A 27,870-nucleotide genomic window follows, 5' to 3' on the forward strand; every position below is an offset into this window, starting at 1 on the left:
CAGAAGATGAATAGTAAATTAATTGAATAATTATCCAGTATATTTATTCTTTCTACTAATTTTCATTGAGTTAAATCCAAATTATATCCAAACCCCAGAAAGGCTCCTCCTTCAAGAAATGGACACGTTGAGCTTCAGTGTTACAGCTATAATGCTCCCGACTGTCCCTGTCTAGACTTCTCTTTAGCATCCAGAATGGGGTCCCTTTTCCGGGGAGGGCGGGGGGGGGGATTCCTTTAGGCAGGGCATGCCTGTGGGGGCTCCCTATTTCAGGGCTCCGGGGGGTTTCCTATTACAGGGGTCCTGGGGGCGAGGGCTATTACAGGACTCCCTGGGGGGTATCCCCCATTACAGAGGTCCCAGGAGGGATTCCCCGTTATAGGAGTCTTTGGGGAGGATCCCCCCTATGACAGGCGTCCCTGTGGGGGGGGGGGGGGGGGGGGGGGGGGGGTCTCTTATTACAGGACCCCCAGGAGGTCCCCCTATTACAGGCATCCCTGTGGGAGTTACCCCTATTACAGGGGTCACTGGGGAGGGAGGCTCCTATTACAGGAGTCACTGTGAGGGAGGGTTCTCCCTATTATGGGGATTCCCCTATTACAGGGCTGGGGGGTGGGGGGGTCCCCTATTACAGGGGTCCCTGGGTGAGTCCCCCTATTATACGGATTCCTGGGAGGGTCCCCCTTTTACAGAGGTTCTGGGGTCTGCTGGAGGAAGAGTCGACAGGCAGTGCATTGTTCACGCAGCCAGGAGGTCGCAGCATCGTGTTCAGGCACCGATCCCGATTTTCCCCCAACACCCGGTTCTCCGGCCCATCGGAGAACACATTCTGGGTGACCCGGTGCAGAGAATCCCACCCATTGTGTCTGTTTTCTCAGTAGAAGACTTAAATTACTTACCAGAAATACAAGGTAACCATGGAGCTGATAAGTTGGGGAACTCAAGGTATTTAACATCAACAGAAAAAAACTATTCGAGAAATTTAACAGACTTAAAGCTAAACGTACCCAGGGCTTAGACTCAGAATTTTACAGCATGGAAAGAGGCCCTTCGGCCCATCAAGTCTGTGCCAGCCAGCAAGCACCTAACTATTCTGATCCCATTTTCCAGCACTTTGTCCATAGCATTGTCTGCTATGGCATTTCAAGTGCTTTCAAGAGGCAGGGTTCCTGCCTCTGCCACCCTTCGGCAGAGTTCCAGATTCCAGGCACCCTCTGGGTGAAAACGTTTTTCCTCGCATCTCCTCTAAACCTTCTGTGCATTACCTTAAATCTATGCCCCCGGTTATTGACCCTCCACTAAAGGGAAAAGTACCTTCCTATCCACCCCGTGTCCCTCATAATTTTGTATACCTCCATCAGGTCCCCCCTCAGCTCCCTCTGCTCCAGGGAAAACAAACCCAGCCTATCCAGTCTCTTTCGATAGCTTAAACACTCCAGCCCAGACAACATCCTATTGAATCTCATCTGCACGCTCTCCAGTGCTACCACTTCCTTCCTGTAGTGTGGTGACCAGAACTGCAAACCATATTCCAGCTGGGACCGAGCTAGCGACTTGATGGTCTGCATCCAAGGGTTTAAAAACTGGTAGCTGCAGAGTTAGTGGATGTACCCGTTGTAATTTTCAAAAATTCCCTAAATTCTAGAATGGTCCAAGTGGATTGTAATTCTACTATTCAAGAAAGAAGGAAGAGAAAATAGGGAGCCAAAAGGCCAGTTAACCTGACATAATCCGTTGGAAAACGCTGGAACTTATTACTATGGAAGCACTAACAATGCACTCAAAAAAATCATAGTATGATCAGACAAAGTTCTTTTTCTGAAATTTAGAATACCCAATTATTTTATATTCAATTAAGGGACAACTTAGTGTGACCAATCTCCCTACCCTGTACATCTTTAGGTTGTGGGGGTGAGACCCATGCAGACATGGGGAGAATGTGCAAACTCCACATGGACAGTGACCCGGGGCTGGGATCGAAGCCGTGTCCTCGGCGCCGTGAGGCAGCAGTGCTTTTTTTTTAATTTAAAATTTAGAGTACCCAATTCATTTTTTCCAATTAAGCGGCAATTTAGCATGGCCAATCCACCTAGCCAGCACATCTTTGGGTTGTGGGGGCAAGCCCCACACAAACACGGGGAGAATGTGCAAACTCCACAGTGACCCAGAGTCGAACCTGGGACCTCAGCGCCGTGAGGCAGCAGGGCTAATCCACTGTGTCGCCCCGAGGCAGCAGTGCTAACCACTGCACCGCCATGCTGCCCTGTTCAGACAAAGTTAATTTGGTTTTATGAAAGCGAAATCATGTTTGACAAATTTATTCAAGAGTTTTTTTGAGGATGAAACTCATGAAGAAGAAAAAGGGGATAAGCAGAAGATACAGTACAAAATTTCCAAAAGGCATTTAAGAAGATGCCAAACAAAAGGTTAATATGCAAGCAAAGATCTCGTTGGGTAATCATATTGGCATAGATGGAGGATTGGTTACCAGACAAGAAGCAGACAGCAGGGAACAACAGGGCATTTTCAAGTTGGTAAGCTCTAACTAATGGGGTGTTGCAAGGATCAATGCTGGGGCCTCAGCTATTTGCAATTTATATCAGGGTTTTTCAAAGTGTGAATAGTGACCCACATGCGGGTATTGGGAGGGTCACAGAGCAATCAGTCATGACATTCCCGCAGTGATCCCAATCGTAGGAGAAGCGCCTAGTAGCCACCACCAGCTTTTAAAGGAGAACGAAATAAGGCTGTCTGCATTTGGCAAAAGTGGGTCCTGGGAAAAAAAGTTTGATAAACATATCTACATTATTTTTTTAAAAATAAATTTAGAGCACACAATTCTTTTTTTCCAAGGAGCAATTTAGCATGGACAATTACACCTGCCCTGCACTGGTCTACACTGATGACTCAGACAAAGAGACTGCGTGTAAGGTATCAGAATTTGATGACACTACAAATTTCAGTCTGTAAGGTGGCAATGTATGCTGTAAGAAACTCACAGAGAGATATGGGGCAGAATTATTCCAAGTCCCTGTCAGCATGTTCGATGGTGGGCATGGCGAAAGGCCCAGAAATTGGTTTCTCACTGGTGTGAATTTACAGCGAGATCTTCAGCCACCAGAGGCCAGCGTGAACCTCATTTGTGTCACGTTAATGTGATGCAGATGAAGGTCCAACACCACCTCCCAGCAGATTCTCCATGGTGCCAGTGGGAATACACCCCGGCATGAAACACTTTCAAAATAACGTAGTGTGCAGATGTCAGGACTCATCTGAACAATGCCCAGCGCTGTCTCTAGAGTTCAGGATGGAGGCCAACCCCAACCCTGGTACACCACAGCAGTGGGTCAGGGATGCATCTACAGGTGGACCTCTCAGATTAGATGCCCTGGCTGGGGTGAGGAGAGGGATTCATCTTCCAGTTTCAAACTGTTCCTGGAGATTCATCTTCATCCTCAGGAGGTCCATCTTCCGGTCTCTGAGTGCTCCCGGACAGTTTCAGGAGATCCAGTTCTTTCTTCAGTAGTGGGTCAGTAATGTTGGACGCCTTTTCAATATGGCACCCGGACATGATGGCAGACAATGCCATCCAGGGCTGCCCACTAATTTGGGGTGAAATGCCCAGATGCATAATTATGAGGTGGGGCCAGAAGATTTGTTTTTTTTCCCACCGGCCCCCATTCCACAGTCCTGCACCCGCCCCACCACTTAGTCTCAAAATAGGAGAATTTTGCCCACAGACTTGTTAACGGCAGGAGCATAACGTGGGGAGTGTGAGGCTATTCAACTTGGTCATAAGAACACAAAAACCGAATGATTTTAAAAGGCATGAAATGGCATTCAGAGACAAGAAACACAAAGTTAGAATGCGAGTAAAGCAGGAAACTTGAACGGCAAATGGTATGCTGTCCTTTAACGCGAGAGAATTGGAGTACAAGAAAAAAAGTCTTGCTATAGTTGTATAGGGTTTTGAACACACCCCAGTACTGTGAGCAATTTTGGTCTCCATAGCTAACAAAAAATATACTTCCCTTGGCAATGGTACAACAAAAGCTCATTAGATCTGTTCCAGGCATGAAAGAGCTGTCCTATGGTGAAAAGAGGCCGAGTAGATTGCGTCTTCACTCTCTGGAGTTTAGAAGAATGAGATGAACTCATTGAAGCATGAAAGATTTTGAATGGGCTTGAAGGGGTAGACATAGAGAGGATGTTTCCTCTGGCTGGGGAATCCAGAACATGTGGATAAACAGTCAATCATTTAAGACTGAGATGAGGAAAAATTTCTTCTCTCAGAGCTGCGAATCTTTGGAATTGTCTACCCCAGGCGATTGTGACACTTTATTGTTGAGTATATTCAAAACTGAGATGATAGATTTGTGATTAAGGAAATTAAAAGATGTGTGGTTCGGATAGATAAGTGATGATCGTACTGAATAGCGGAGTAGGCTTAAAATGTTATGAAAACCCTTATTCATGGCTGTTCCCAAGGCAGCACAGTGGCGCAGTGGTTAGCACTGCTGCGTCACGCCACCGAGGTCCGAGGTTCGAACTTGGCTCGTCTCCCTATGCTTGTGTGGGTTTCACCCCTACAACCTAAAGATGTGCAGGCTAGGTGGATTAGCCATGTTAAATTGCCCCATAGTTGGAACAAATGAATTGATTACTCTAAGTTTATAAAAGAAAATTATGGCTACTCCCTTGATCTTGCCATCTCATGGCCTCGCTACACCCATCATGTAAATCACAGATGAGACCATCACTGATCTCTTCTTGATATCACTCTCATCCTCCTTTCCTTAAGGCCCCAGGTCAAACGCCCTCTCAGATTCCACCCTACCCGAGATCTGAACTTGCATCTTTCTCTGCTGCCAGCTTCTTTATTTTAATTCATTTAAGTGATGTGGGCATCGCTGACTGGGACAGCTGTATTGCCCATCCTCAACTGTCCTTCATTTCAGAGGGTATTTGAGAGACAACTACATTCCTGTGGATCGAGAGTCACACCTGACCAGACCAGGTAGGAAAGAGGATTTCCCTCCCTAACGGACATTAGTCAACCAGGTGAGATTTTGCAACAATCAACAATGGTTTCAATGCTTTCCAAACCACCTAAAAAGTAAGGTTAAGGGAGTGGGGGTTGTTGGGTTACGGGTATGGGGTGGATATGTGGGTTTGAGTAGGGTGATCATTGCTCGGCACAACATCGAGGGCCGAAGGGCCTGTTCTGTGCTGTACTGTTCTATGTTCTATATGTCCATCTTTCACAAATCGCTACGTTTGAAGCTTGCAATTAGGTTTCAGCCACTGCAACAGTACCAAAATGGCTCTTATCAAGGTCACATATGACATTTTATCCTTCTTTTCTCCTAGCTGTCCACAGCCTTTTACATGGATGACATCTTCCTCCCCCAATGGTTCTCACCCATCATCTAACTGGGTGGAACAGCCTGGTTCCATTCTTGGATATCGATCATCCCAAAGGGTCACCTTGCAATTACTTCTCTTCCCAATACCACATCATTCCTCTGGCTTGTTTTGTATCTTCTCACACACCATTTTTCTCTTTGGGTATTAGTTGGGGGGGGGGAATAGTAATGTTAAAAGGATTAGCAGCCAAATTATCAACCTTTTGGACCACGTCATGACCATTCTCTCTGTGCCCAGTAAGTCCTCGAATAACATTTGAGCCCAAAGCTTTTGGCTCAAAGGCAGGGACACTACCCAAGGAGCCACAAGATCTCCTCCATTGCCCCCTAAGGATCTATCTTACTCCTTCCTATTTCTGATTGGCAACATCATCTGAAAAAAACTGCATCAGGTTCCACATCTATGCTAATCATCGATATCTAACTCACCACCACCTCTCTCATTCCTTCCACAGTTTGTTTATTCAACATCCGGGACTGGGTGAATAGAAATTTCCTCCAATTAAATACTGGGAAGATTGTAGCCATTATCTTCAGTCTCCACCACAAACTCCATTCCAACTCATCTGCTGCTGAAATCCTCATGCATACCGTTGTTATCTTTAGACTGATGGCTAGACTCCCATATTCTAGTCTCCATAAACTTGGTCTTGCAAATTTCTGCTTTCCGAGCTGCAATTCGCACCAAGTCCCATTCACCTTTGACCCCTATGCTCATTGGTCTACAATGGCTTCTAGTCTAGTAACTCAATTTTAAAAAATTAATCTTGTTTTCAAATTCCTCCATGGACTCGCCTCCATCCCCATCTATAATCTCCTACAACCCTCGAGATTTCTGCATTCCCCAAACACTAGCCTCTTGAGCATCCCTGATTTTGATATTTGCCTCTATATCGCTCTTCCTCTCGTTTAAGATATTCCTTAAGACCTAGTCCTTTGGCCACCTGCTCCGATACCTCCCTATGTGGCTTTGTTTGTCTGATATCACTCCTGTGGAGCACCTTCAGACGTTTCGTTTTACTTAAATTGCTGTATAAATGACAGTTGCTGTTGAGAGGATCTCTTTGAGCAACAGGCCCAGAAATCTCAGCTTAACTACCTTCTTTATTCATCTCGGCCGCCCCAGTCAGTCACACTGTCTTGCTGATCTGATTTCACTCCGTTCTGGCGGCCAGTCCAGGGATCCTCAACCCGCCTCCGGTTCCTGCACCACAAAGCCCAGCGTGTAGGTATCTGCCCACTATCCTGAACCACGTTCACAATACAGCTGGACTTTTTTTTTAATATACAAAAATTAGATTTCTAATGGAGAACTACAAAATAAGTAACTTAATAAAACCAATGTCCAGTTCGATCGTTTCACACAAGCACCGCCAAACAGCCCTTTACCGACAGCCTAATTCAGGAACCTGGTGAAACAGCAGCAAATCTGCGCAGGCGCAATAGCGACAGTGCACACTAGGAAATGTAGTTCATTGACCTCAAGTCGCCACATGCTGGTGGTTGATTCCCTATTGATAACCATGGGCCATATAACTAATAGCATAGGCTCACTTCGGAGTTACAGCACAGAAACAGGTCACACAAGCCTTCACCCGCCCGAAAATAAAAGCACATTTCTGGATATTTGAAATAAAACAAAGGTGCTTGAAACATTCAGCAATTTTCCAAACATCTGTAAAGAGAGAAACAGAATTAACGTTTCTAGTCCAATATGATTCGTCTTCAGAACTGGAGAGATAAAAATGTATTGGGTTTGATTATTCGTTCATGGGATGTGGGTATCGTTGGTTAAACCAGCATTTATTTCCTCTCCCGAATTGCTGTGGAGAAGATGGTGGTGAGTTTTTTATGCTGTTGAAGAAGGGATCACGTGGAACAAAAGGAAGGTCAGGGATATTTTTAGAGACTGAAGGAGATTAAATTCCAAAGGTGTCATTGAACAAAAGGTAAAGTGAGTGGCAATAGTAATAGTAATGAAACAAAGCATTGGTCCAGAATAGGTGTTAAGAGCAGAACAATGATCAGCTTGTCTGAAAGCAACAAAAAAATGAGAACAAGATATAGACTGACACTTTGTGAGGGTGGGGGGGAGATTCAAATTGGTGGACAGATTTATGATTTTAAGTCGTTGAACTCAGTGTTGAGTCCAGAAGGCTGTAAAGTACCTAATTGGAAAATGAGATGCTTCGTTCATGCTCCCTACTCAAGCTCCTTCAGCTTGCTTTGCTCTTCACTGGAACACTCAAGCAGGCCCAGGACAGAATGGTAAATATGAGAGCAAGATGGTGAATTGAAATGGCAAGAAACCAGAAAAAACTATGCTTGAGGATCAAGCATAGGTGTTACAGCAGATGGTCACCCAGCCAATGTTTGGTATCCCCAGTGTAGAGGAGATCACAAATCGCATTGGGATCAGCAAATGCAGTACATTAAATTGAAAGAATTGGGGTGATAGAGAAATGGAGTAGGGTGCTGTTGAGGAAACAGTCCCTTGTGAATGCTGACAGGGGAAGGGAAGTTGTATTTGATGGTGGCAGTATGCTGGAATTGGTAGAAATGGCGAAGGATATTCTTTTGCATACGGAGGCTGATCAGGTGGAAAGTGAGGACTGGATTGGATTGGATTGGATTTGTTTATTCTCACATGTGTACCGAGGTACAGTGAAAAGTATTTTTCTGCAAGCAGCTCAACAGATCATTAGAAAAGGGAATTAAACAAAATTCAAGAAAATACATTGGAATACATAATAGGGCAACACAAGATATACAATGTAACTACATAAGCATTGGCACCGGTTGAAGCATACAGGGTAGTGTTAATGAGGTCAGTAAATAAGAGGGTCATTTAGGAGTCTGGTGACAGTGGGGAAGAAGCTGTTTTTGAGTCTGTTTGTGCGTGTTCTCAGACTTCTGAATCTCCTGCCCGATGGAAGAAGTTGGAAAAGTGAGTAAGCCGGGTGGGAGGGATCCTTGATTATGCTGCCCGCTTTCCCCAGGCAGCGAGATGTGTAGATGGAGTCAATGGATGGGAGGCAGGTTTGTGTGATGGACTGGGCGGTGTTCACGACTCTCTGAAGTTCCTTGCGGTCCTGGGCCGAGCAGTTGCCATACCAGGCTGTGATGCAGCCCAATAGGATGCTTTCTCATAGTGCATCTGTAAAAGTTGGTAAGGATTAATGTGGACATGCCGAATTTCCTCAGTTTCCTGAGGAAGTATAGGCGCCGTTGTGCTTTCTTGGTGATAGCGTCGACGTGAGTGGACCAGGATAGATTTTTGGTGATGTGCATCCCTAGGAATTTGAAACTGCTAACCATCTCCACCTCGGCTCCGTTGATACTGACAGGGGTGTGTACAGTACTTTGCTTCCTGAAGTCAATGACCAGCTCTTTAGTTTTGCTGGCATTGAGGGAGAGATTGTTGTCGTTACACCACTCCACTAGGTTCTCTATCTCCCTCCTGTATTCGGACTCGTCGTTATTCGAGATCCGGCCCACTATGGTCGTATCGTCAGCAAACTTGTAGATGGAGTTGGAACCAAGTTTTGCCACGCAGTCGTGTGTGTACAGGGAGTAGAGTAGGGGACTTAGTACGCAGCCTTGCTGGGCAGCGGTATTGAGGACTATTGTGGAGGAGGTGTTGGTGTTGATTCTTACTGACTGTGGTCTGTTGGTCAGAAAGTCAAGGATCCAGTTGCAGAGTGGAGAGCCAAGTCCTAGGTTTTGGAGCTTTGATATGAGCTTAGCTGGGATTATGGTGTTGAAGGCGGAGCGTAGAACATAGAACATAGAACAGTACAGCACAGAACAGGCCCTTCGGCCCTCAATGTTGTGCCGAGCCATGATCACCCTACTCAAACCCACGTATCCACCCTATACCCGTAACCCAACAACCCCGCCCCTTAACCTTACTTTTATTAGGACACTACGGGCAATTTAGCATGGCCAATCCACCTAACCCGCACATCTTTTGGACTGTGGGAGGAAACCGGAGCACCCGGAGGAAACCCACGCACACAGGGGGAGGACGTGCAGACTCCACACAGACAGTGACCCAGCCGGGAATCGAACCTGGGACCCTGGAGCTGTGAAGCATTTATGCTAACCACCATGCTACCCTGCTGCCCCTGTAGCTGTAGTCTGACTTCCGGTGGTTGTGATGAAGTAGGAAGCCACACATTTGGGAGCTCCTATTTTAAACGGACTTTTCGGCTCTTTTTAGACCCCAAAACGGAAATTTTTCGACGTCTCCCGGTGGGGGAAGGTGTGCTGAACGATTTTCCCCGCAGTCCATGACTCGAACTCGGAGTGGAAAGGGGGAAAAAGCAGCAGCAGCTCCCCAGAAAAAACAGGGGAAGGGATCTAAGATGGCCGCCGGCAGAGCTCCAGAGGAGTGGAAACAGTGGGCCCAGGAGCAACTAGCTGCTCTCCTGCGCTGCTTCACAGACTTCAAGGCTGAGCTACTGAGCTCTCTGCAGGAAACAAACAGAAGGCTGTCGGAGATTCAGACCACCTAGGGTGCTGCCATCAAGGAGTTGCAGACGCAGGCCACTGAACGAGAGGAGGAGGCCGTGGTCCTCGTGAGTAAGGTGGAGGGGCACGAGGCACTCCACAAGAAGTGGCAGGAACGCTTCGAGGAGCTTGATCACCGCATGAGGAGGAAAAACCTGCGGATCTTGGGCCTTGCGGAGGGGCTGGAGGGGTCGGACCTGACAACCTATGTGGCTATAATGCTGAACTCGCTAGTGGGGGCCGGGTCTTTCCATCTGCCCTTGGAGCTGGAGGGAGCACACAGAGTACTGGCCAGGAGGCCTAAGGACAATGAACCCCCGCGTGCGGTGCTGGTGAGGTTCCACCGGTTCAGTGATCGGGAGTGTGTGCTACGCTGGGCCAAGAAGGTGAAGAGCAGCAAGTGGGAGAATGGGGTAGTACGGATCTACCGGGATTGGAGTGCGGAGGTGGCTAAGCGGCGGTCTGGATTTAATCGGACGAAGGAGGTGCTTTACAGGCAAAAGATAAAGTTCGGAATGTTGCAGCCCGCGCGCCTGTGGGTAACTTACTCGGACCGGCATTATTATTTCGATTCCCCGGAGGAGGCGTGGGCCTTCGTGCGGACGGAGAAACTGGACTTGAACTAGGGGTTTGGGGTTGCGGGGTCGGTTGTAATATCTTAGCGCTGGATTCTTCTGTTGCTATGTTCCTTTTTTTTGTACTTTTGCAATTTTGATATGGTTATTTATGGGGGTGTTGTTCTGCTATGTTTTTTTCTGCTGTGGGGCATTGGTTGAGTTGTGTATCTTGCGGGGAGGGTCGGGGGGGTTTGTTGTATTCTATGTCGGGTTGGGGGTATGGAGTGGGGCTGTTATTTGGGAGCTGCGTCAGAAGGGTGTGGTGGGGCAGTGCAAAAGCGCGGGCTTTCCTCTGGTTTCCCGCGCTGCGGGGCTGGGGGGCGGAGACGGTGATGGGGGAGGCGGGGCCTTAACTGGTTCTTCCCCGCGCTGGAGCGGTGCCTGGAGGAGGGATAGATTGGGGGATGATCCCACTTTGGGAGGGGTCGGGTTATTGGCGGGAGTTTCCGGGGTCAGCAGAAGTTAACTGACCCACGGAAGTACAATGGAGGACGGTTCGAGGCTGGGAGGGTTCCTAGCCTGGGGGGAAAGGGAATACTGGGTTGCTGCTGGTAGGGTCAGGAAGGAGCTGGTGGGGGCTGGGGGAACAGAGGAGAGGTGTTCTCGCTGTGGGGACTGGGTCGGGCAGGGGGTGCTGGCCTGGGGTGGGCAGTCGACGGGCTATGGCTAGTCAACGGGGGAGGGGGGCGGGACGCCCTCTGATCCGGTTGGTCACCTGGAATGCGAGAGGGTTGAATGGGCCGGTGAAGCGGTCGAGGGTACTGGCTCACCTGAAGGGGCTAAAGGCAGATGTGGCAATGCTTCAGGAGACCCACCTGAAGGTGGCGGACCAGGTCCGCCTGAGGAAGGGATGGGTGGGGCAGGTTTTCCACTCTGGGTTGGATGTGAAGAACCGGGGAGTGGCGATTCTGGTGGGGAAAAATGTGTTGTTTGAGGCATCGGAGGTAGTGGCGGATAAGGGGGTTAGGTATGTTATGGTTAGGGGCAGACTACAAGGAGAGAAGGTGGTACTGGCTAGTGTGTATGCCCCAAATTGGGACGATGCGGGCTTTATGAGGTGTATGTTGGGACGGGTCCCGGATCTGGAGGCGGGAGGTCTGATCATGGGGGGGACTTTAATACGGTGTTGGATCCTTCACTGGATCGGTCCAGCTCTAGGACGGGTAGGAGGCCGGCGGTGGCCAAGCTACTGAGAGGGTTTATGGATCAGATGGGTGGGGTGGATCCATGGAGGTTTGTGAGGCTGAGGGCACGCGAGTACTCTTTCTTCTCCCACGTACATAGGGTCTACTCTCGGATAGATTTCTTCGTGGTGAGTAGGGGACTGATTCCGAGAGTGGAGGAGGCCGAGTAATCGGCCATCGTAATCTCCGACCACGCTCCGCATTGGATAGAGTTGGAGATGGGGGAGGTGTGGGACCAACGTCCGTTGTGGCGGTTGGATGTGGGGTTGTTGGCGGAGGAGGAGGTGTGTAGGAGGGTCCGGGCAAGTATTGAGGGGTACCTCGAGGTGAATTATACGGGGGAGGATCAGGTGGGGATGGTCTGGGAAGCCCTGAAGGCAGTGATTCGTGGGGAGCTGATGTCCATCCAGGCACACAGGGAGAGGAGCGAGAGGAGTGAGAGGGATAGACTGGTGGGAAATATGCTGGAGGTGGACAGGAGGTATGCAGAGGCACCAGAGGAGGGACTGTTGGGGGAGAGGCGCAGCCTGCAGGCTGAATTTGATTTGCTGACCACTAGAAAGGCGGAGGCACAGTGGAGGAAGGCACAAGGGGCAGTGTACGAACATGGTGAAAAGGCGAGTAGGATGCTGGCTCATCAGCTCCGCAAGCGGGATGCGGCTAAGGAAATTGCTGGAGTGAGAGACAAGAGTGGGAATGTGGTGCGGAACGGGGTAGAGGTGAATGAGGTCTTCAAGGACTTTTACGGGGAACTGTACCGGTCGGAGCCAATGGGGGAGAGGAGGGGAATGGAGAGGTTCCTTGACGGGCTTTCTTTCCCGAAGGTGCAGGAGGAGAAGGTGGAGGGGTTGGGTGCGCCGATTGAGCTGGAGGAGCTAGTTAAGGGGATCGGGAAGATGCAGTCAGGGAAGGCACCGGGGCCGGATGGGTTCCCGTTGGAATTTTATAAAACGTTTGTGGACCTAGTGGACCCCTTGCTGCTGCGGACATTCAATGAAGCGTGGGAAGGGGGGACTTTGCCCCCGATGATGTCGCGGGCGCTGATCTCGTTAATTTTAAAGAGGGACAAGGACCCCCAGCAGTGTGGTTCATACAGGCCCATATCTCTCTTCAACATGTATGCTAAGGTCCTGGCAAAAATCCTGGCCACCAGGATAGAGGACTGTGTGCCAGGGGTTGTGCATGAGGACCAGACAGGTTTCGTGAAGGGAAGGCAGCTGAACACGAATGTGCAGAGATTGTTGAATGTCATCATGATGCCGGCGATTGAGGGGGAGGCAGAGATAGTGGTGGCACTGGATGCGGAGAAGGCCTTCGATAGAGTGGAGTGGGTGTACTTATGGGAGGTGTTGGGGAGGTTTGGATTTGGTGAAGGGTTCATTAGATGGGTAAGTCTGCTATACGAGGCCCCAATGGCGTGTGTGGCCACGAATAGGAGGAGGTCGGAGTAATTCCGGCTTTACCGAGGGACCAGGCAGGGTTGCCCCCTGTCCCCCTTGTTGTTTGCACTGGCAATCGAGCCGCTGGCGATGGCATTGAGGGATTCAGAGAGGTGGAGAGGCTTGGTGCGAGGTGGAGAGGAACATAGGGTGTCCTTGTATGACCTGTTACTGTATGTGGCGGACCCGGTGGGAGGGATGCCGGGAGTGATGGAGTTGCTAGCTGAGTTTGGGACCTTTTCAGGTTATAAATTAAATTTAGGCAAGAGCAAGGTGTTTGTGGTGCACCCTGGAGACCAGGAGGAAGGAATTGGTAGGCTCCCGCTTAGGCGGGCAGGGGAGAGCTTTAGGTACCTGTGGGTGCAGGTGGCCAGGGACTGGGGGACTCTTCACATGCATAACTTCACCAGACTTGTAGATCAGATGGAGGAGGAGTTCAAGAGGTGGGACATGCTGCCATTATCGTTGGCGGGGAGGGTACAGTCCATCAAAATGACGGTGCTTCCGAGGTTCTTGTTCCTCTTTCAGTGCCTGCCCATCTTTATCCCCAGGGCCTTCTTTAGGAGAGAGACTAGCAGTATTTTGAGCTTTGTGTGGGCACATGGGACTCCGAGAGTGAAGAGGGTGTTCCTGGAGTGAGGGAGGGGTAGAGGCGGGCTGGCGCTGCCCAACCTTCTGGGGTACTATTGGGTAGCCAATGTGTCAATGGTGCGTAAATGGGTGATGGAGGGGGGAGGGGCGGCGTGGAAAAGAATAGAGATGGCGTCATGTAGAGGTACAAGCCTGGGTGCCATGGTAACGGCACCGTTGCCGCTCTCCCCTAAGAGGTTTACCACGAGCCCCGTGGTGGCGGCGACCCTATGAATCTGGGGACAGTGGAGACGGCATCGGGGGGAAACAGGGGGCTTGATGGAGGCTCCACTGGGTGGCAACCATCGGTTCATCCCGGGGAACAAGGATGGGGGATTTAGGGGGTGGCAAAGGGCGGGCATCAGAAAATTGAGGAACCTGTTTATTGGCGGGAGGTTTGCGGGCCTGGGGGAACTGGAAGATAAATTTGGCCTTCCCCAAGGGAACATGTTCAGATACTTGCAGGTAAAGGCGTTTGCTAGGCGACAGGTAGAGGGATTCCCTCTGCTGCCGTCGCGGAGGACGATGGACAGAGTGCTTTCGGGGATGTGGGTCGGAGAGGGGAAGGTGTCTGACATCTATAAGGTAATGCAGGAGGTGGAGGAGTCGTCAGTGGAGGAGCTGAAGGCTAAATGGAAGGAGGAACTTGGGGAGCAGATAGAGGACGGGACTTGGGCGGATGCCTTGGAGATAGTCAACTCTTCCTCCTCATGTGCAAGGCTTAGTCTCATCCAATTCAAGGTGCTGCATCGAGCCCACATGTCCGGGACTAGGATGAGTAGGTTCTTTGGGGGTGAGGACAGGTGCACCAGATATTCGGGGAGTCCAGCGAACCATGCCCATATGTTCTGGGCATGCCCAGCACTGGAAGAATTCTGGAAGGGGGCGGCGGGGACGGTGTCGAGGGTGGTTGGATCCAGGGTCAAACCAGGGTGGGGACTCGCGATTTTTGGAGTTGCGGTAGAGCCGGGAGTGCAGGAGGCGAAAGAGGCCGGTGTCCTGGCCTTTGCGTCCCTAGTAGCCCGACGAAGGATTCTGCTACAGTGGAAGGATGCAAGGCCCCCAAGCGTGGAGACCTGGATCAGTGAAATGGCGGGATTTATAAAATTGGAAAGGGTCAAATTTGCCCTGAGAGGATCAATACAAGGGTTCTATAAATGATGGCAGCCTTTTCTGGACTTCCTGGCTCAAAGATAGGTAACTTGGTCAATAGCAGCAGCAACCCGGGGGGGGGGGGGGGGGGGGGGGGGGGGGGGGGCTGTTCCTTATTTAGTGTCTATTCTGTAACTTTATATTGTGTTAATTTGCGTTGTTGTTTAAAATGCGGTGTTGTGCATGGAGGTGGGGCGAATGTTTTGATTGTTAATATATTGTTATTTTGGTATTTACTATGGTGCGTTTATGTTGTATAAATTCAAAATTTTTCAATAGAAATTATTTTAAATAAATAATAATCAATAGGAGTCTGATGTAGGAGGTCCTTGTTTCCGAGATGCTCTTGGGATGAGTGTATGGGCCAGGGAAATGGCATCTGATGTGGAACCGGTTGCGACGGTATGCGAAGTGGAAGTGGGGACAAGGCGTTCCGGGAGTATGGAGGTGATGCGCTTCATGATCAGCCTCTCGAAGCACTTCATTACAACTGACGTCAGGGCCACCGGCGGTAGTCATTGAGGCATGTTGCCTGGTTCTTCTTTGGTACCGGTATGATGGTGGTCTTCTTGAAGCAGGTGGGAACCCTCGGAGTGGAGTAGGGATAGGTAAAGATGTCTGTGAATACCTCTGCCAGCTGGTGTGCGCAGGCTCTGAGTGCACGACCAGGGATCCCGTCCGGGCCCATCACCTTCCGTGGGTTCACTTTCAGGAAGGCCGATCTGACTTTGGAAACTGTGACGGTGGGTATGGGTGAATTATGGGCTGCTGGGGCACTCGACAGCGGATTGTTGGTTACCTGCTCAAACCGAGCACAGAATGCATTAAGTTCATCGGGGAGGGGTGCGCTGCTGCCAGAGATACTGCTCGGCTTCGCTTTGTAGCCCGTTATGTTGTTTAGTCCTTGCCACAACCGCCGAGAGTCTGTCTGTGACTCTAGCTTAGTTTGATATTCTCTCTTGGCATCTCGGATGGCTTTGCGGAGGTCGTACCTGGATTTCTTGTATAGGACAGGGTCGTCTGCCTTGAACGCCTCAGATCTGTCCTTCAGTAGGGAGTCAATCTCGCGGTTGAGCCATGGTTTCCGGTTGGGGAACGTACATACTGCTTTCTTTGGCACGCAGTCGTCCACACATTTGCTGATGAAGTCTGTGACGGTGGTGGCATACTCATTTAAGTTAATTGCTGAGTTCTTAAATATGGACCAATCCACTGTCTCTAAGCAGTCACGTAAGAGCTCTTCTGTTTCCTTGGACCAGCACTGCACAACCTTCTTAGCTGGATTCTCCCGCTTGAGTTTCTGCTTGTAAGCCGGGAGAAGGAGCACAGTCTTATGGTCTGATTTCCCAAAGTGCGGTGGGGGAAGGAACGGTAGGAGCCCTTGATTTTTGAGTAGAAATGGTCAAGAGTGCTGTCGCCCCTGGTGGGACAGGAGATGTGCTGGTGGAATTTTGGCAGTACACTCTTGAGGTTGGCTTTGTTGAAGTCTCCGGCCACAATGAACAAGGCCTCCGGGTGTTCTGTTTCATAGTTGTTTATGACTGTGTACAGTTCATCCAGCGCCTTCCTCACTTCTGCCTGGGGTGGGATGTAGACCGCTGTGATAATGGCTGAAGTGAACTCACGTGGAAGATAGTATGGGCGGCACTTTACGGTCAAGGGGAACACTACCGTGGTTCGGGAAAGATGAGGGCAGAAGGGCAGGAAATGGATCAAACACGGTTCATAGATCTTAGAGTTATCAGTGCAGAAGGAGGCCATTCGGCCCATCGAGTCTGCACCAGCCCTTACAAAGAACACCCTACTCAAGCCCACATATTTACCCTATTCCCTTAACCCAGTAACCCCCACTTAACCTTTTTGGACACTAGGGGCAATTTAGCATAGCCAATCCACCTAACCTGCACATCTTTGTGCTGTGGGGGTGATTTAGCATGGCCTTGAAGCACCGCAGCCAGTGGGAGAAGATTTCTTTAGCCTCTGCATCCTGCGGGTCGAGTTCCAGGCGTCCAGGCTTGAGGGCCGATTTCATAATCGATCTTTACTGTTCTTAAGTCGATTAAATTGATGGAACCATCAATTCACCAGACACGATTTTCCGATATGAATCTAGGCTTTAATCGACTTACTTCAGAGCCAGCCTGTTACCCGTTGATGAACTCTTAGTGAACTCAGGCTGACTCTGGACAAGGGTATTTATACAGCAGCACTAGGGGGAGGAGTCATGAGCGGAGCCAAGGGTGGAGCCCAGTACAAGTTCCTGTGTCCTGGCGGCCGTCGGGGAACTCCACGTAGGCATACTGAGGGTTGGCGTGGAGTAGGCGTACTTTGTCCACCAGGGGTTCCGCCTTGTGGTGCCAGACATGCCTACGGAGAAGGACTGGGCCCGGAGTCGTGAACCAAGTCGGGAGAGACACCCCAGATGTAGAAAAGAAAAACAGCATAGCATGAATTTGTAGGTAGGTGATGCCAAGCTTGGATTTTAAGGTTGGCGATTATAGGGGAAAACAAAGACTGGAGGAGTAAAGGTAAAATATAGCAGACTCCTTCAGATGCCTTAAAATCTATTTGGAGGGATTCATGGGACACTTCCCATTAGTAATTGCATCCAGGATCTTCATGTCTCACGAAAAAATCATCCCTCAGAGACCTCTCCCCTCTCCTAAATCTATGAAACCTGTGCTAAAACATTTTGAACAATTAGAAGCATGTTTATCTGATCAAGTACCAATCACCTTGGAAGGAGAGGTTATCAACTACTGCCGAGCTTTGATGCTAACGAAGATACATATTTACAAATGGAGCACTATGTTCCAGGCATCAGTATTGAACAAGAGAGGATTGCAAAAACTGAATGCCAGAGAAGAGATGAGAATAGCTGCCATCAACATCACCATCTTGGAGAGCACCATTTTATTTTTTTAATAAACATTTTATTGAGGTTTTTTTTGGTTTTACAAGAACAAAATAAACAATATACATAAGTCTTAAAAACATAGTGCAAAAGCCTGCTCACTCCCTTACAGGTCCCACCTTTATTAACCCCCTAATCTAAACTAACCTCCCCCCCCCCCCCCCCCCCCCCCCCCCCTCCTTCCCCCACCCCCTTCTGCTGACGTTTAATTTTCTGCAAAGAAGTCGACGAACGGTTGCCACCTCTGGGCAAACCCTATCAGTGACCCTCTCAAGGCGAACTTGATTTTCTCCAAACAGAGAAAGCTAGCCATGTCAGATAGCCAGGTCTCCGACTTCGGGGGCTTTAGTCCCTCTGAGCTAATAATAGCCGTCTCTGGGCTACCAGGGAAGCAAAGGCCTGAATGTCTGCCTCTTTCTCTTCCTGGATTCCTGAATCTTCCGACACCCTGAAAATCGCCACCTCCGGACTCGGTGCCACCCTTCTTTTTAACACCATGGGCATGACGTCTGCAAACCCCTGAGCTTGGGGCAGAACCAAATCATGTGGACATGATTCGCTGACACCCCCGCACACCTTGCGCACCTATCTTCTACACCAAAGAACCTGCTCATCCAGGCCACTGTCATGTGAGCCCGGTGAAAGACCTTGAACTGTAACAGACTGAGCCTGACGCAAGTTGTGGACGCGTTGACTCTATTCAATTCCTCCACCCAGAGACCATCCTCTATCACTCCTCCTAACACCTCCTCCCACTTGCACTTCAGCTCCTCAGTCTGCGTGTCCTCTGACCCCATGAGTTCCTTAAAGATGTCAGAGACTTTCCCTTCTCCCACCCACACCCTGGAAACTCGCCAATCCTGAATCTCCCTTGGTGGTGGGAGCAGGAAAGTTGAGACCTGTCTACGTAGGAAGTCCCGCACCTGCAGGTACCTAAATTTGTTTCCCCTCGCTAATCCAAATTTCTCCTCTAGCTCCCTCAAGCTAGGAAAGCTCCCTTCTATAAACATATCCCCCATCCTCTCAATTCCTGCCTCCTGCCATCTCCGAAACCCCCTGTCCATCCTTCCCGGGGCAAACCGGTGGTTATTGCAGATTGGAGACCAGACCGATGCTCCCTCCGCTCCCACATGTTTCCTCCATTGCCCCCAGACTATCAGGACTGACACCACCACAGGGCTGGTGGAGTACCGTGCCGGCGGGAACAGCAGAGGCGTGGTTATCAACACCCCCAAACTGGTGCCTTTACATGAGGCCGCCTCCATATGCTCCCATGCCGACCCTCCCCCCCACCACCCAGTTCCCTATCATGGCTATATTCGCCACCCAATAATAGTTACTGAAGTTTGGCAGCGGCAACCCACCCTCTCCCCGGATCCACTCAATCATTCCCTTTTTTACTCGCGGGGTCTTGCCTGCCCATACGAAGCACGTGATAATTTTGTTAACCCGTTCAAAAAAGGTCCGTGGAATAAAGATGGGGAGACACTGGAACACAAACAGGAAAATCGGAAGGACCGTCATTTTCACCATCTGGACCCTCCCAGCTAGTGACAACGGGAACGCTTCCCACCTCCGAAAATCGTCCTTCATTTGGTCCACCAGACGGACCAAATTAAGTTTGTGCAATCGTTCCCATTCCCGCACCACTTGGATGCCTAGATACCTAAAACGTTCCCCGACCACTCTAAACGGCAGTTCCCCCAGTCGTTTCTCCTGTCCCCTAGCCTGGATCGCAAACATCTCACTTTTCCATATTTTGTTTGTACCCCGGAAAACCGGCCAAATTCCCCCAGAATCCTCATGATTTCTTCCGTCCCCTCCACTGGGTCCGATACATAGAGGAGCAGGTCGTCTGCGTAAAGTGAGACTATGTGTTCCACTCCCCCCCGGACCAACCCCTTCCAGCCCCTCGAGGCTCTCAGCGCAATTGCCAGTGGCTCTATAGCGAGCGCGAACAACAGTGGGGAGGGGGGGCACTCCTGTCTCATCCCCCAATGTAGCCTAAAATAGTCCTATTCGTCTGCCACAGGAGCCTGATACAGCAACCTGACCCAGTCAATAAAGCCCCGCCCAAAACCAAACCGTCCTAGTACCTCCCATAGATATTCCCATTCTACTCGATCAAAAGCCTTCTCTGCGTCCATTGCAACCACTACCTCCACCAAATGTACCAAAACTCTTTAAATGCCTTATTCACCCTTGCTGAGTCTCCCACCAGGTTTCCATCTCCATCCTTTACTTTCCCTATCTCCCTGGCTGCCTCCCTCTTTCTAAGCTGCTGTGCAAGCATTCTTCTGGCCTTCTCTCCATGCTCATAAATCATCCCCCTCGCCTTTCTCAGCTGCTCCACCACCATCCCTGTGGTTAATAAGCCGAACACCGCCTGTAGCCGCCGCCGTTCCCTTAAAAGCCCTGCCTCTGGGGTCTCCACATACCACCTGTCAACCTGTAGTATCTACTTTACCAGTCGGTCCGTCTCTGTCCTGTCTACCTTCTCCCTGTGGTCCCATATCGAGGTCAGCTCCCCTCTAAACACTGCCTTCAATGCGTCCCAGACCATCACTGCTGAAATTTCCCCCGTGTCATTGACCTCCAGATAATTCTGAATACATTTCCTCAACTGCCCGCACACCTCCTTGTTCGCAAAAAGCCCCACGTCTAACCCCCAGTGCGGGTGCTGGTTACTGTCTTTACTAACCTGACTGGTGTCGGACTGAGAACTTTGAACTCTGAATTTTGCTGTAGTGTTTATGTTTTTCAAAAAAATGTTTCTTGCTTTTTCGGACATTATTTGTTATGCCTGCTGTATGGATATGGGGCCAGCTGCAGAGCTGAGTGAGGTAAAGTTTGCATTTGCATTTGGGAGCTGGAGATGTGTCCCAAGGTCAGTAACTGTATTGAAGTCCCCTCTCATGACCAGTTTATGCGAATCCAGGTCCGGTATCTTCCCCAGCATCCTCTTTATAAACTCCACATCGTCCCAATTTGGCGCATACACATTTACTAATACCACCTGCACACCCTCCAATTTCCCACTGACCATAATGTACCGGCCTCCCCCATCTGAAACTATTCTTGCCGCCTCAAACACCACTCGCTTGTTGATCAGGATCGCGACCCCGCTGGTCTTCGAGTCCAGTCCCGAGTGAAAAACCTGTCCGACTCGAAATAGAAATGTTGCTCCTCGTGTGTGACCCGGAGACAGGCCGGATACAACAGCCCAAACTTCACCTTTATCTTGAAAAGGGTCGACCTGATCTGGTTAAACCCCACTCTTCTCCTGGCCACCTCCGCACTCAGGTCTTGATAGATCCGCAGTATACTGTTGTCCTATTTGCAGCTCCGTGTCTGCTTGTCCCACTGTAAAACGCGCTCCATATCCAGATATCTTTTTAATCTCACCAACACTGCCCTCAGGGGGGTCTCCCATTCGCGGCCTCCTCGCAAGCGCTCTGTGAGTCCTGTCCACCTCCAAAGTTTGGGGGAATGCCCATTCCCCAGCAGCCTCTCGAACATGCCCGCTATGTATGCCCCAACGTCCGCTCCTTCGGACCTCTCCGGGAGACCAACGATTCTCAAGCTCTGCCGACGGGACCTGTTCTCTAGGTCCTCCACCTTCTCCAGGAGCATTTTCTGCTGGTCTCTCAGCATCCCCACCTCCAACTCTACCACTGTTTGATGTTCCTCCTGGTCAGCCAGCTCTACTTTCTCGTTCGCCCGATCTTGGGCATCCGATCTAAGTTCCAGCCGTGAAATTGCCTCTTTAATTGGATCCAAGCTGTCCTGCTTCTTCTTGGCGAAGCCCTCCTGGATAACTTGCATCAACTGCTCCATTGACTGCTGGGTCGACAAGCCAGAGGTCCGGTCCTCCGCCATGATTCCTCCCGGTGCTGCTTCAGCCCAAGCCTTCTTTGTCCTTCTGTTTCTGCCTTTGCGAGCACTTCTAGTCCTCCTCTCCATGCAACGATGTGAGAATTCAGTTCACAATTGCCTCTGTCATCAATTTTTCAAATCGAGTCCATTAAAAAATTGGGGGAAAAGGTCCAAAAGTCCAACTCGAGCGGGGGCAACCAAATGTGCGACTTACTGCTTCATAGCCACCACCAGAAGTCTATTGGAGAGCACCATTAACCAGAGGTTTAACTAGATCAGCCACGTCAACATTGAGAATAGCTGCCATCAACATCGAGATATAATTCAAACAAGTGTGATCCAATCAGATCTGAAGTCAAAGAAAAAAACCTCCTGTTGAAGTCATATCTACTGTTAGAAGGTAGACATTAGGTTAACTTGATAGCAGTTATGTAAAGAAGCAGCCTACACCAGTTATAACAGTAACAGACTATCATCTAGGGTGACGGGCGACATTCACATTACATGAATGCCAGGCAAAGATCATATGAAGAGAAAATGGCACCATCTCTTGACCTGCAACTTGACCACTGTCACTGAATCTCCCACCATCAACACCTTGGGGAACATCATTGACCATAAGCTTAACCAGATCAGATATACCAATACCAATTCAAAAGAAAGATGGAGTCATATCTGCTGTTTGGTGGTATACTTTGAAAGTGACAAAGATTAAGTTAACTAGATATGAAATGAAAGCATTCATAGAGCTGTAAATAGTACAGTACATACAGGCCATTCAACCCATTGAGCAATCACCTGTTTTTTTTGCAAAGCATTCGTTCTACTTCTTGCTCTTTCTCCATATCGTACACATTTTTCTTGCATGAGTGAATGCCTTGAGAATTGTGAAGGTTGGAAATAATAGAAAATTCAAGAATGAGCTCATTCAGACCATGTATAAAAATATGCTAGAGGCCTTGAGATAAGGGAACTGGAACCATCTGGCACAGATAAAATTAGAAAAAGGGAGGCCAAGACAGCAGTTGAAAGGGAGTTAAACGCAACTCAATTCTGCTCCGCTGGTTTGCTAATCTGCATAAACATGAATGATTTGTAACACAGTTGTGTCCCAGCATTGCAAACTACATGAGAGGTATCACTTGTATGTAACCTTCTTGTATGTAAATATATCTTGTAGTCTCATTTTGCTAATAATAAACATATCAGTAAATATCTTTCAATATATCACATTGGTATTAGAATACATTAAATATGATTTTTACACCTGCCATAAAAGAGATTGGCACGATTTTCAGAAATGGGAACTATCCTTAAACAATTCCATTCTGTTCATTTGCAATTCCTCATATAATAAAGCAGTGTATACCAGCTAAAGCAGGGAAAACATTTAGCATTGAGCCAACAAGTGACAGGCAACATTCACAATGGCATGAATTCCAGGTAAAGACCAAGTAAAGAGGAAATGTTGTTACCTCTTGACCTCAACTACCCAACCATCACTGAGTTACCCACCATCCACATCTTGAAGAGCACCAATGACCATAAGCTTAAGCAAACCAGCTATATCAGCACTGGAGCCACAACCATAGGCAGAGATTGAATACTCTGTAATGAGTGGATCATCTTGTGAAAGCTAATGGGGGACTATTTATAAAGATCAAGTTCGGAGTGTGGTGAAATACATACCACAGACCTGGATGGGTGCAGATGCAATAACACCCAAGAAGCCATCCAAAATAAAATTGTTTGCTTAGTTGCTATTTCTTTGACCAGTCTCAAAATTCATGCCCTCCATCATTGGCCGACTATGGCTGCAGAAAATACAGTTTGTAAGATGATAGGACCTTGTGACCTCTAGAGCAAGAACAGCACATGAGCATTATTATGGAACACCAATTCTAAGTTCTATGCCGAGTCATAAACTGACATAAATTGACCAAATCGCTTTATATTGTTGTTTGGGCAAAGTTTTGGAATTCCGTACCTTTGTGCGAAGGGAGACTTAGAAAACAAAAGAGAAAGGTTGTGGTGTTGGAACAGTATAGTGATTTTCAGTAAAGACAAACCGAGTGGGATCGGAAGGGGTGGAGAGTTTTTAAAAAATAAATTTAGAGTACCCAATTCATTTTTTCCAATTAAGGGGCAATTTAGCATGGCCAATCCACCTACCCTGCACATCTTTGGGTTGTGGGGGCGAAACCCACGCAAACTCGGGGAGAATGTGCAAACTCCACACAGACAGTGACCCAGAGCCAGGATCGAACCTGGAACCTCGGTGCTGTGAGGCTGCAGGGTTAACCCACTGCGCCACCATGCTGCCCAGGGGCGGGGGGGGGGGGGGGGGGGGGGAGAGAGAGAGAGTTTAGCAAAAAATGCACATCAGTGAATAAGGTAATTGGAGTGAAGAGAAGTAAAAATCTGAAATAAAAAGTTTTCGGTCTGTTCCTTTTTATACATTTAGAGTATCCGATTCCTTCTTTTTCAATTAAGGGGCAATTTTGCATGGCCAATTCACCTCTCCTCCACCGCATCCAGGAGGGTGTCCAGCTCAGTGTCCATGAAACGGGGTTCTGCTCTCCTCCCTGCCATCTTGTTGGCTGGGATGGTGTGTGTGGGGAGTGAAGTTTGTATATGCGGCTGCAGCTTGTCAGCGTCCTGAGTGTCAATCTCGGATCCGGCGAATCCAGCACCATTTCTCATTGGAATCGATTGCATTCCATGTGGCGCCATTTCTAGCCCCATAATAGTAGCTGAATCGGTCCAGGTGTGGCACCCGTTTTGCTATTGTGGAACTCCATGAATCCTGCGCCGGCATCAACCCTTAGTCTCAGAAACGGGGAATTACGTTTGTTTCAGATGGACATCTTCCAGTTAGTTTCATCTTCAGTCTAGGCTTTCACATGGATGTTATCTTTTCTTTCAACTTGTAATGGTTTCACTGTAGACTCACAGAAGTAGCAGCAGCCGGCTTTCGAGAGAGAGAGAGAAATAACAGCTTCTTTTAGACAGTAGGCAGCAGAGCAGAGAAAGAGAGCTGCTTTCACCTTGAGGGTCCAGTGGCTTCACCTGGCCAAAAACCCCCACCTGACAGGAACCAACTGCTGTCGGTTGCCAGGCAGAATACTGTTCCTGGCCAATCCATTGGTCACCAGCCAACCAATTGAAAGGAACTCCTCCAATCTCTTATAGTCTGGGTTCTTCTGTCCAAAATACAAAAGTTTAGAATGCAGTGTACCATTTTGACACTGAGTTCCTTACTTCCTCTGCTCAACTGACCTTTATGTCTCCATTAACGATCCATAGACCAAAAATAATAAAGACAAAATAAAAGAAATAGGAACTAAGGGGATCAACAGGAAGGGGTCTTTTATACCTCCCTCCCTAAAATAATGAAAGTCACAGTATTGATGTTTTATTATGATGTATGTAAGACATAAGTCACAAACTTATGTCCATTCATCCTTCCTTGTTTTATAGGTCGCCCCCCACCAAACATTGGTAAATTGGTAACTAATCAGGGGATTAATGGGTGTTTCTCAGGTTGGCAATCAGTAGCTAGTGGTATCCCTCAGGGATCAGTGTTGGGCCCACAATTGTTCACAATTTACATAGATGATTTGGAGTTGGGGACCAAGGGCAATGTGTCCAAGCTTGCAGACGACACTAAGATGAGTGGGAAAGTGAAAAGTGCAGAGGATACTGTAAGTCTGCAGAGGGATTTGGATAGGTTAAGTGAATGGGCTAGGGTCTGGCAGATGGAATACAATGTTGACAAATGTGAGGTTATCCATTTTGGTAGGAATAACAGCAAACGGGATTATTATTTAAATGATAAAATATTAAAGCATGCTGCTGTGCAGAGAGACCTGGGTGTGCTAGTGCATGAGTCACAAAAAGTTGGTTTACAGGTGCAACAGGTGATTAAGAAGGCGAATGGAATGTTGTCCTTCATTGCTAGAGGGATGGTGTTTAAGACTAGGGAGGTTATGCTGCAATTGTATAAGGTGTTAGTGAGGCCACACCTGGAGTATTGTGTTCAGCTTTGGTCTCCTTACTTGAGAAAGGATGTACTGGCACTGGAGGGTGTGCAGAGGAGATTCTCTAGGTTAATCCCAGAGCTGAAGGGGTTGGATTACGAGGAGAGGTTGAGTAGACTGGGACTGTACTCGTTGGAATTTAGAAGGATGAGGGGGGATCTTATAGAAACATATAAAATTATGAAGGGAATAGATAGGATAGATGCAGGCAGGTTGTTTCCACTGGCGGGTGAAAGCAGAACTAGGGGACATAGCCTCAAAATAAGGGGAAGTAGATTTAGGACTGAGTTTAGAAGGAACTTCTTCACCCAGAGGGTTGTGAATCTATGGAATTCCTTGCCCAGTGAAGCAGTAGAGGCTCCTTCATTAAATGTTTTTAAGATAAAGATAGATAGTTTTTTGAAGAATAAAGGGATTAAGGGTTATGGTGTTCAGGCCGGAAAGTGGAGCTAAGTCCACAAAAGATCAGCCATGATCTCATTGAATGGCGGAGCAGGCTCGAGGGGCCAGATGGCCTACTCCTGCTCCTAGTTCTTATGTAAACCGGCGACAAAGCATCTGCTATCACATTGTCCCTTCTGGCGATGTGTATAATTTTAACATTGAATGCTTGTAATAATAAACTACAACAGAACAATCTTGCATTCTGATTTCTCAACTTTTTTATGAATGTGAGTGGATTATGGTCCAAATAGACTAAGTTTGGTTTATTGTCATTCCAGACATATACTTAAAAATGCTGAAGGGCTGATAGCAATGCTCAGGCTTCCTTCTCAATGGTGGAGTACTTTCTTTGGCATGGTCTTAGCTTTTTTGAAAAGTATCCCACCGGCCTCTCCTTGCCTCGTCCTTTATTAGCACTGTCCACCCCCAAGTTACCCTGGCATCATGGCCTTTTAAAAAAAACATTTTTTAATATAAATTTAGAGTACCCAATTAATTTTTTTCCAATTAAGGGGAAACTTAGCATGTTCAATCCACCTACCTTGCACATCTTTGGGTTATGCGGGCGAAACTCATGCAAACACGGGGAGAATGTGTGAACTCCACACAGCAGTGACCCAGAGCCGGGATCGAACCTCGGACCTCGGCGCCGTGAGGCAGCAGGGCTAACCCACTGTGCTACCCTCTCATGGCCATTTTAAAGGGTTTGGACAAGTCAGGGGTGGCCAAAACTGGTTCGCTTACCAATGTGGCACTCAATTTCTCAAGCACTGTTTGGCATTATGCAGACCATACTATTTTTGCTTGTTTTTGCAGTACATTGGTCAAAGATACCGCTATGGTATAGAAATTAGTTACACTTTTCCTGTGGATTTGTTCGGAGAATCTCTGGTGACAAATAGTAAAAAAATCCAATCCTCTGTCCCAATCCTTTGGATATTAATGTCAATGGGCCCTAATCATGATTTTGAGAGTCTGATCATATCTCTCCAAAGCTCCCTGAGTTTGTAGATGAAAGGAGGTTGATGTAATTATTTTATATCCAATACCTAACTATGAATTATGTTCTGGAAAATTTTAGGGATAGAGTTAGAACACTGGTCAGATTTTACTTGTCAGTGTCGGCCATAGCATGTGGAAAAACTGCATCAGTTTTTCCATTACTACCTGAGGTGTAATTGTCCTCAAAGGTCTAGCTTCCAGAAATCAGGTGGTCATATCCATGACTGTAAGAATGTACCTGTGCCCTGCCTTTGTTTTAGGCAACAGTCCTACACAATCTACACAATCATAGTCAGAGGGTTGGTACATATTCAATGGGCCAAATGGCCTCCTTCTGCACTGTAGGGATTCTATGATTCTAGGTTTAGGGATTCTATTTTTGTTTATTTTAAATTTAGAGAACACAATTAATTTATTCCCATTAAAGGGCAATTTAGCATGGCCAATCCACCTAGCCTGCATATCTTTGAGTTGTGGGGGCGAAACCCACGCAAACACGGGGAGAATGTGCAAACTCCACACGGACAGTGACCCAGAGCCGGGATCGAGCCTGGGGCCTCGGCGCCGTGAGACTGCAGGGCTAACCCACTGCGCCACCGTGCTGCCCTCTGGGTTGTAAAGTTGTTGGTTTAGT

The 27,870-nt window shown here is 48.4% G+C and overlaps 1 protein-coding gene across 4 annotated transcripts in view; it reads right to left on the bottom strand.

Moving 5' to 3' along the window:
* Positions 1–27,870, bottom strand: part of tsnax (translin-associated factor X) — a 171,472-nt gene that overhangs the window by 104,035 nt on the left and 39,567 nt on the right. The window contains exon 1 of one of the 4 annotated variants that reach the window (XM_038800527.1): positions 6,526–6,786. The exons of 1 other annotated variant lie outside the window; for it this stretch is intronic. Coding sequence is in view for 2 of the 3 variants with exons in the window: in XM_038800524.1 (XP_038656452.1) it covers positions 6,018–6,144 (127 nt within the window). In the remaining variant the exon portion in view is untranslated. Of the gene's footprint in view, positions 1–6,017; positions 6,160–6,525; positions 6,787–27,870 lie in introns of those variants that run through there. 2 more of the 4 variants (XM_038800525.1, XM_038800524.1) reach the window with 2 other exon arrangements.

Source organism: Scyliorhinus canicula, chromosome 6, assembly GCF_902713615.1.
Source record: "Scyliorhinus canicula chromosome 6, sScyCan1.1, whole genome shotgun sequence".
Classification (NCBI taxonomy): Eukaryota; Metazoa; Chordata; class Chondrichthyes; order Carcharhiniformes; family Scyliorhinidae; genus Scyliorhinus; species Scyliorhinus canicula.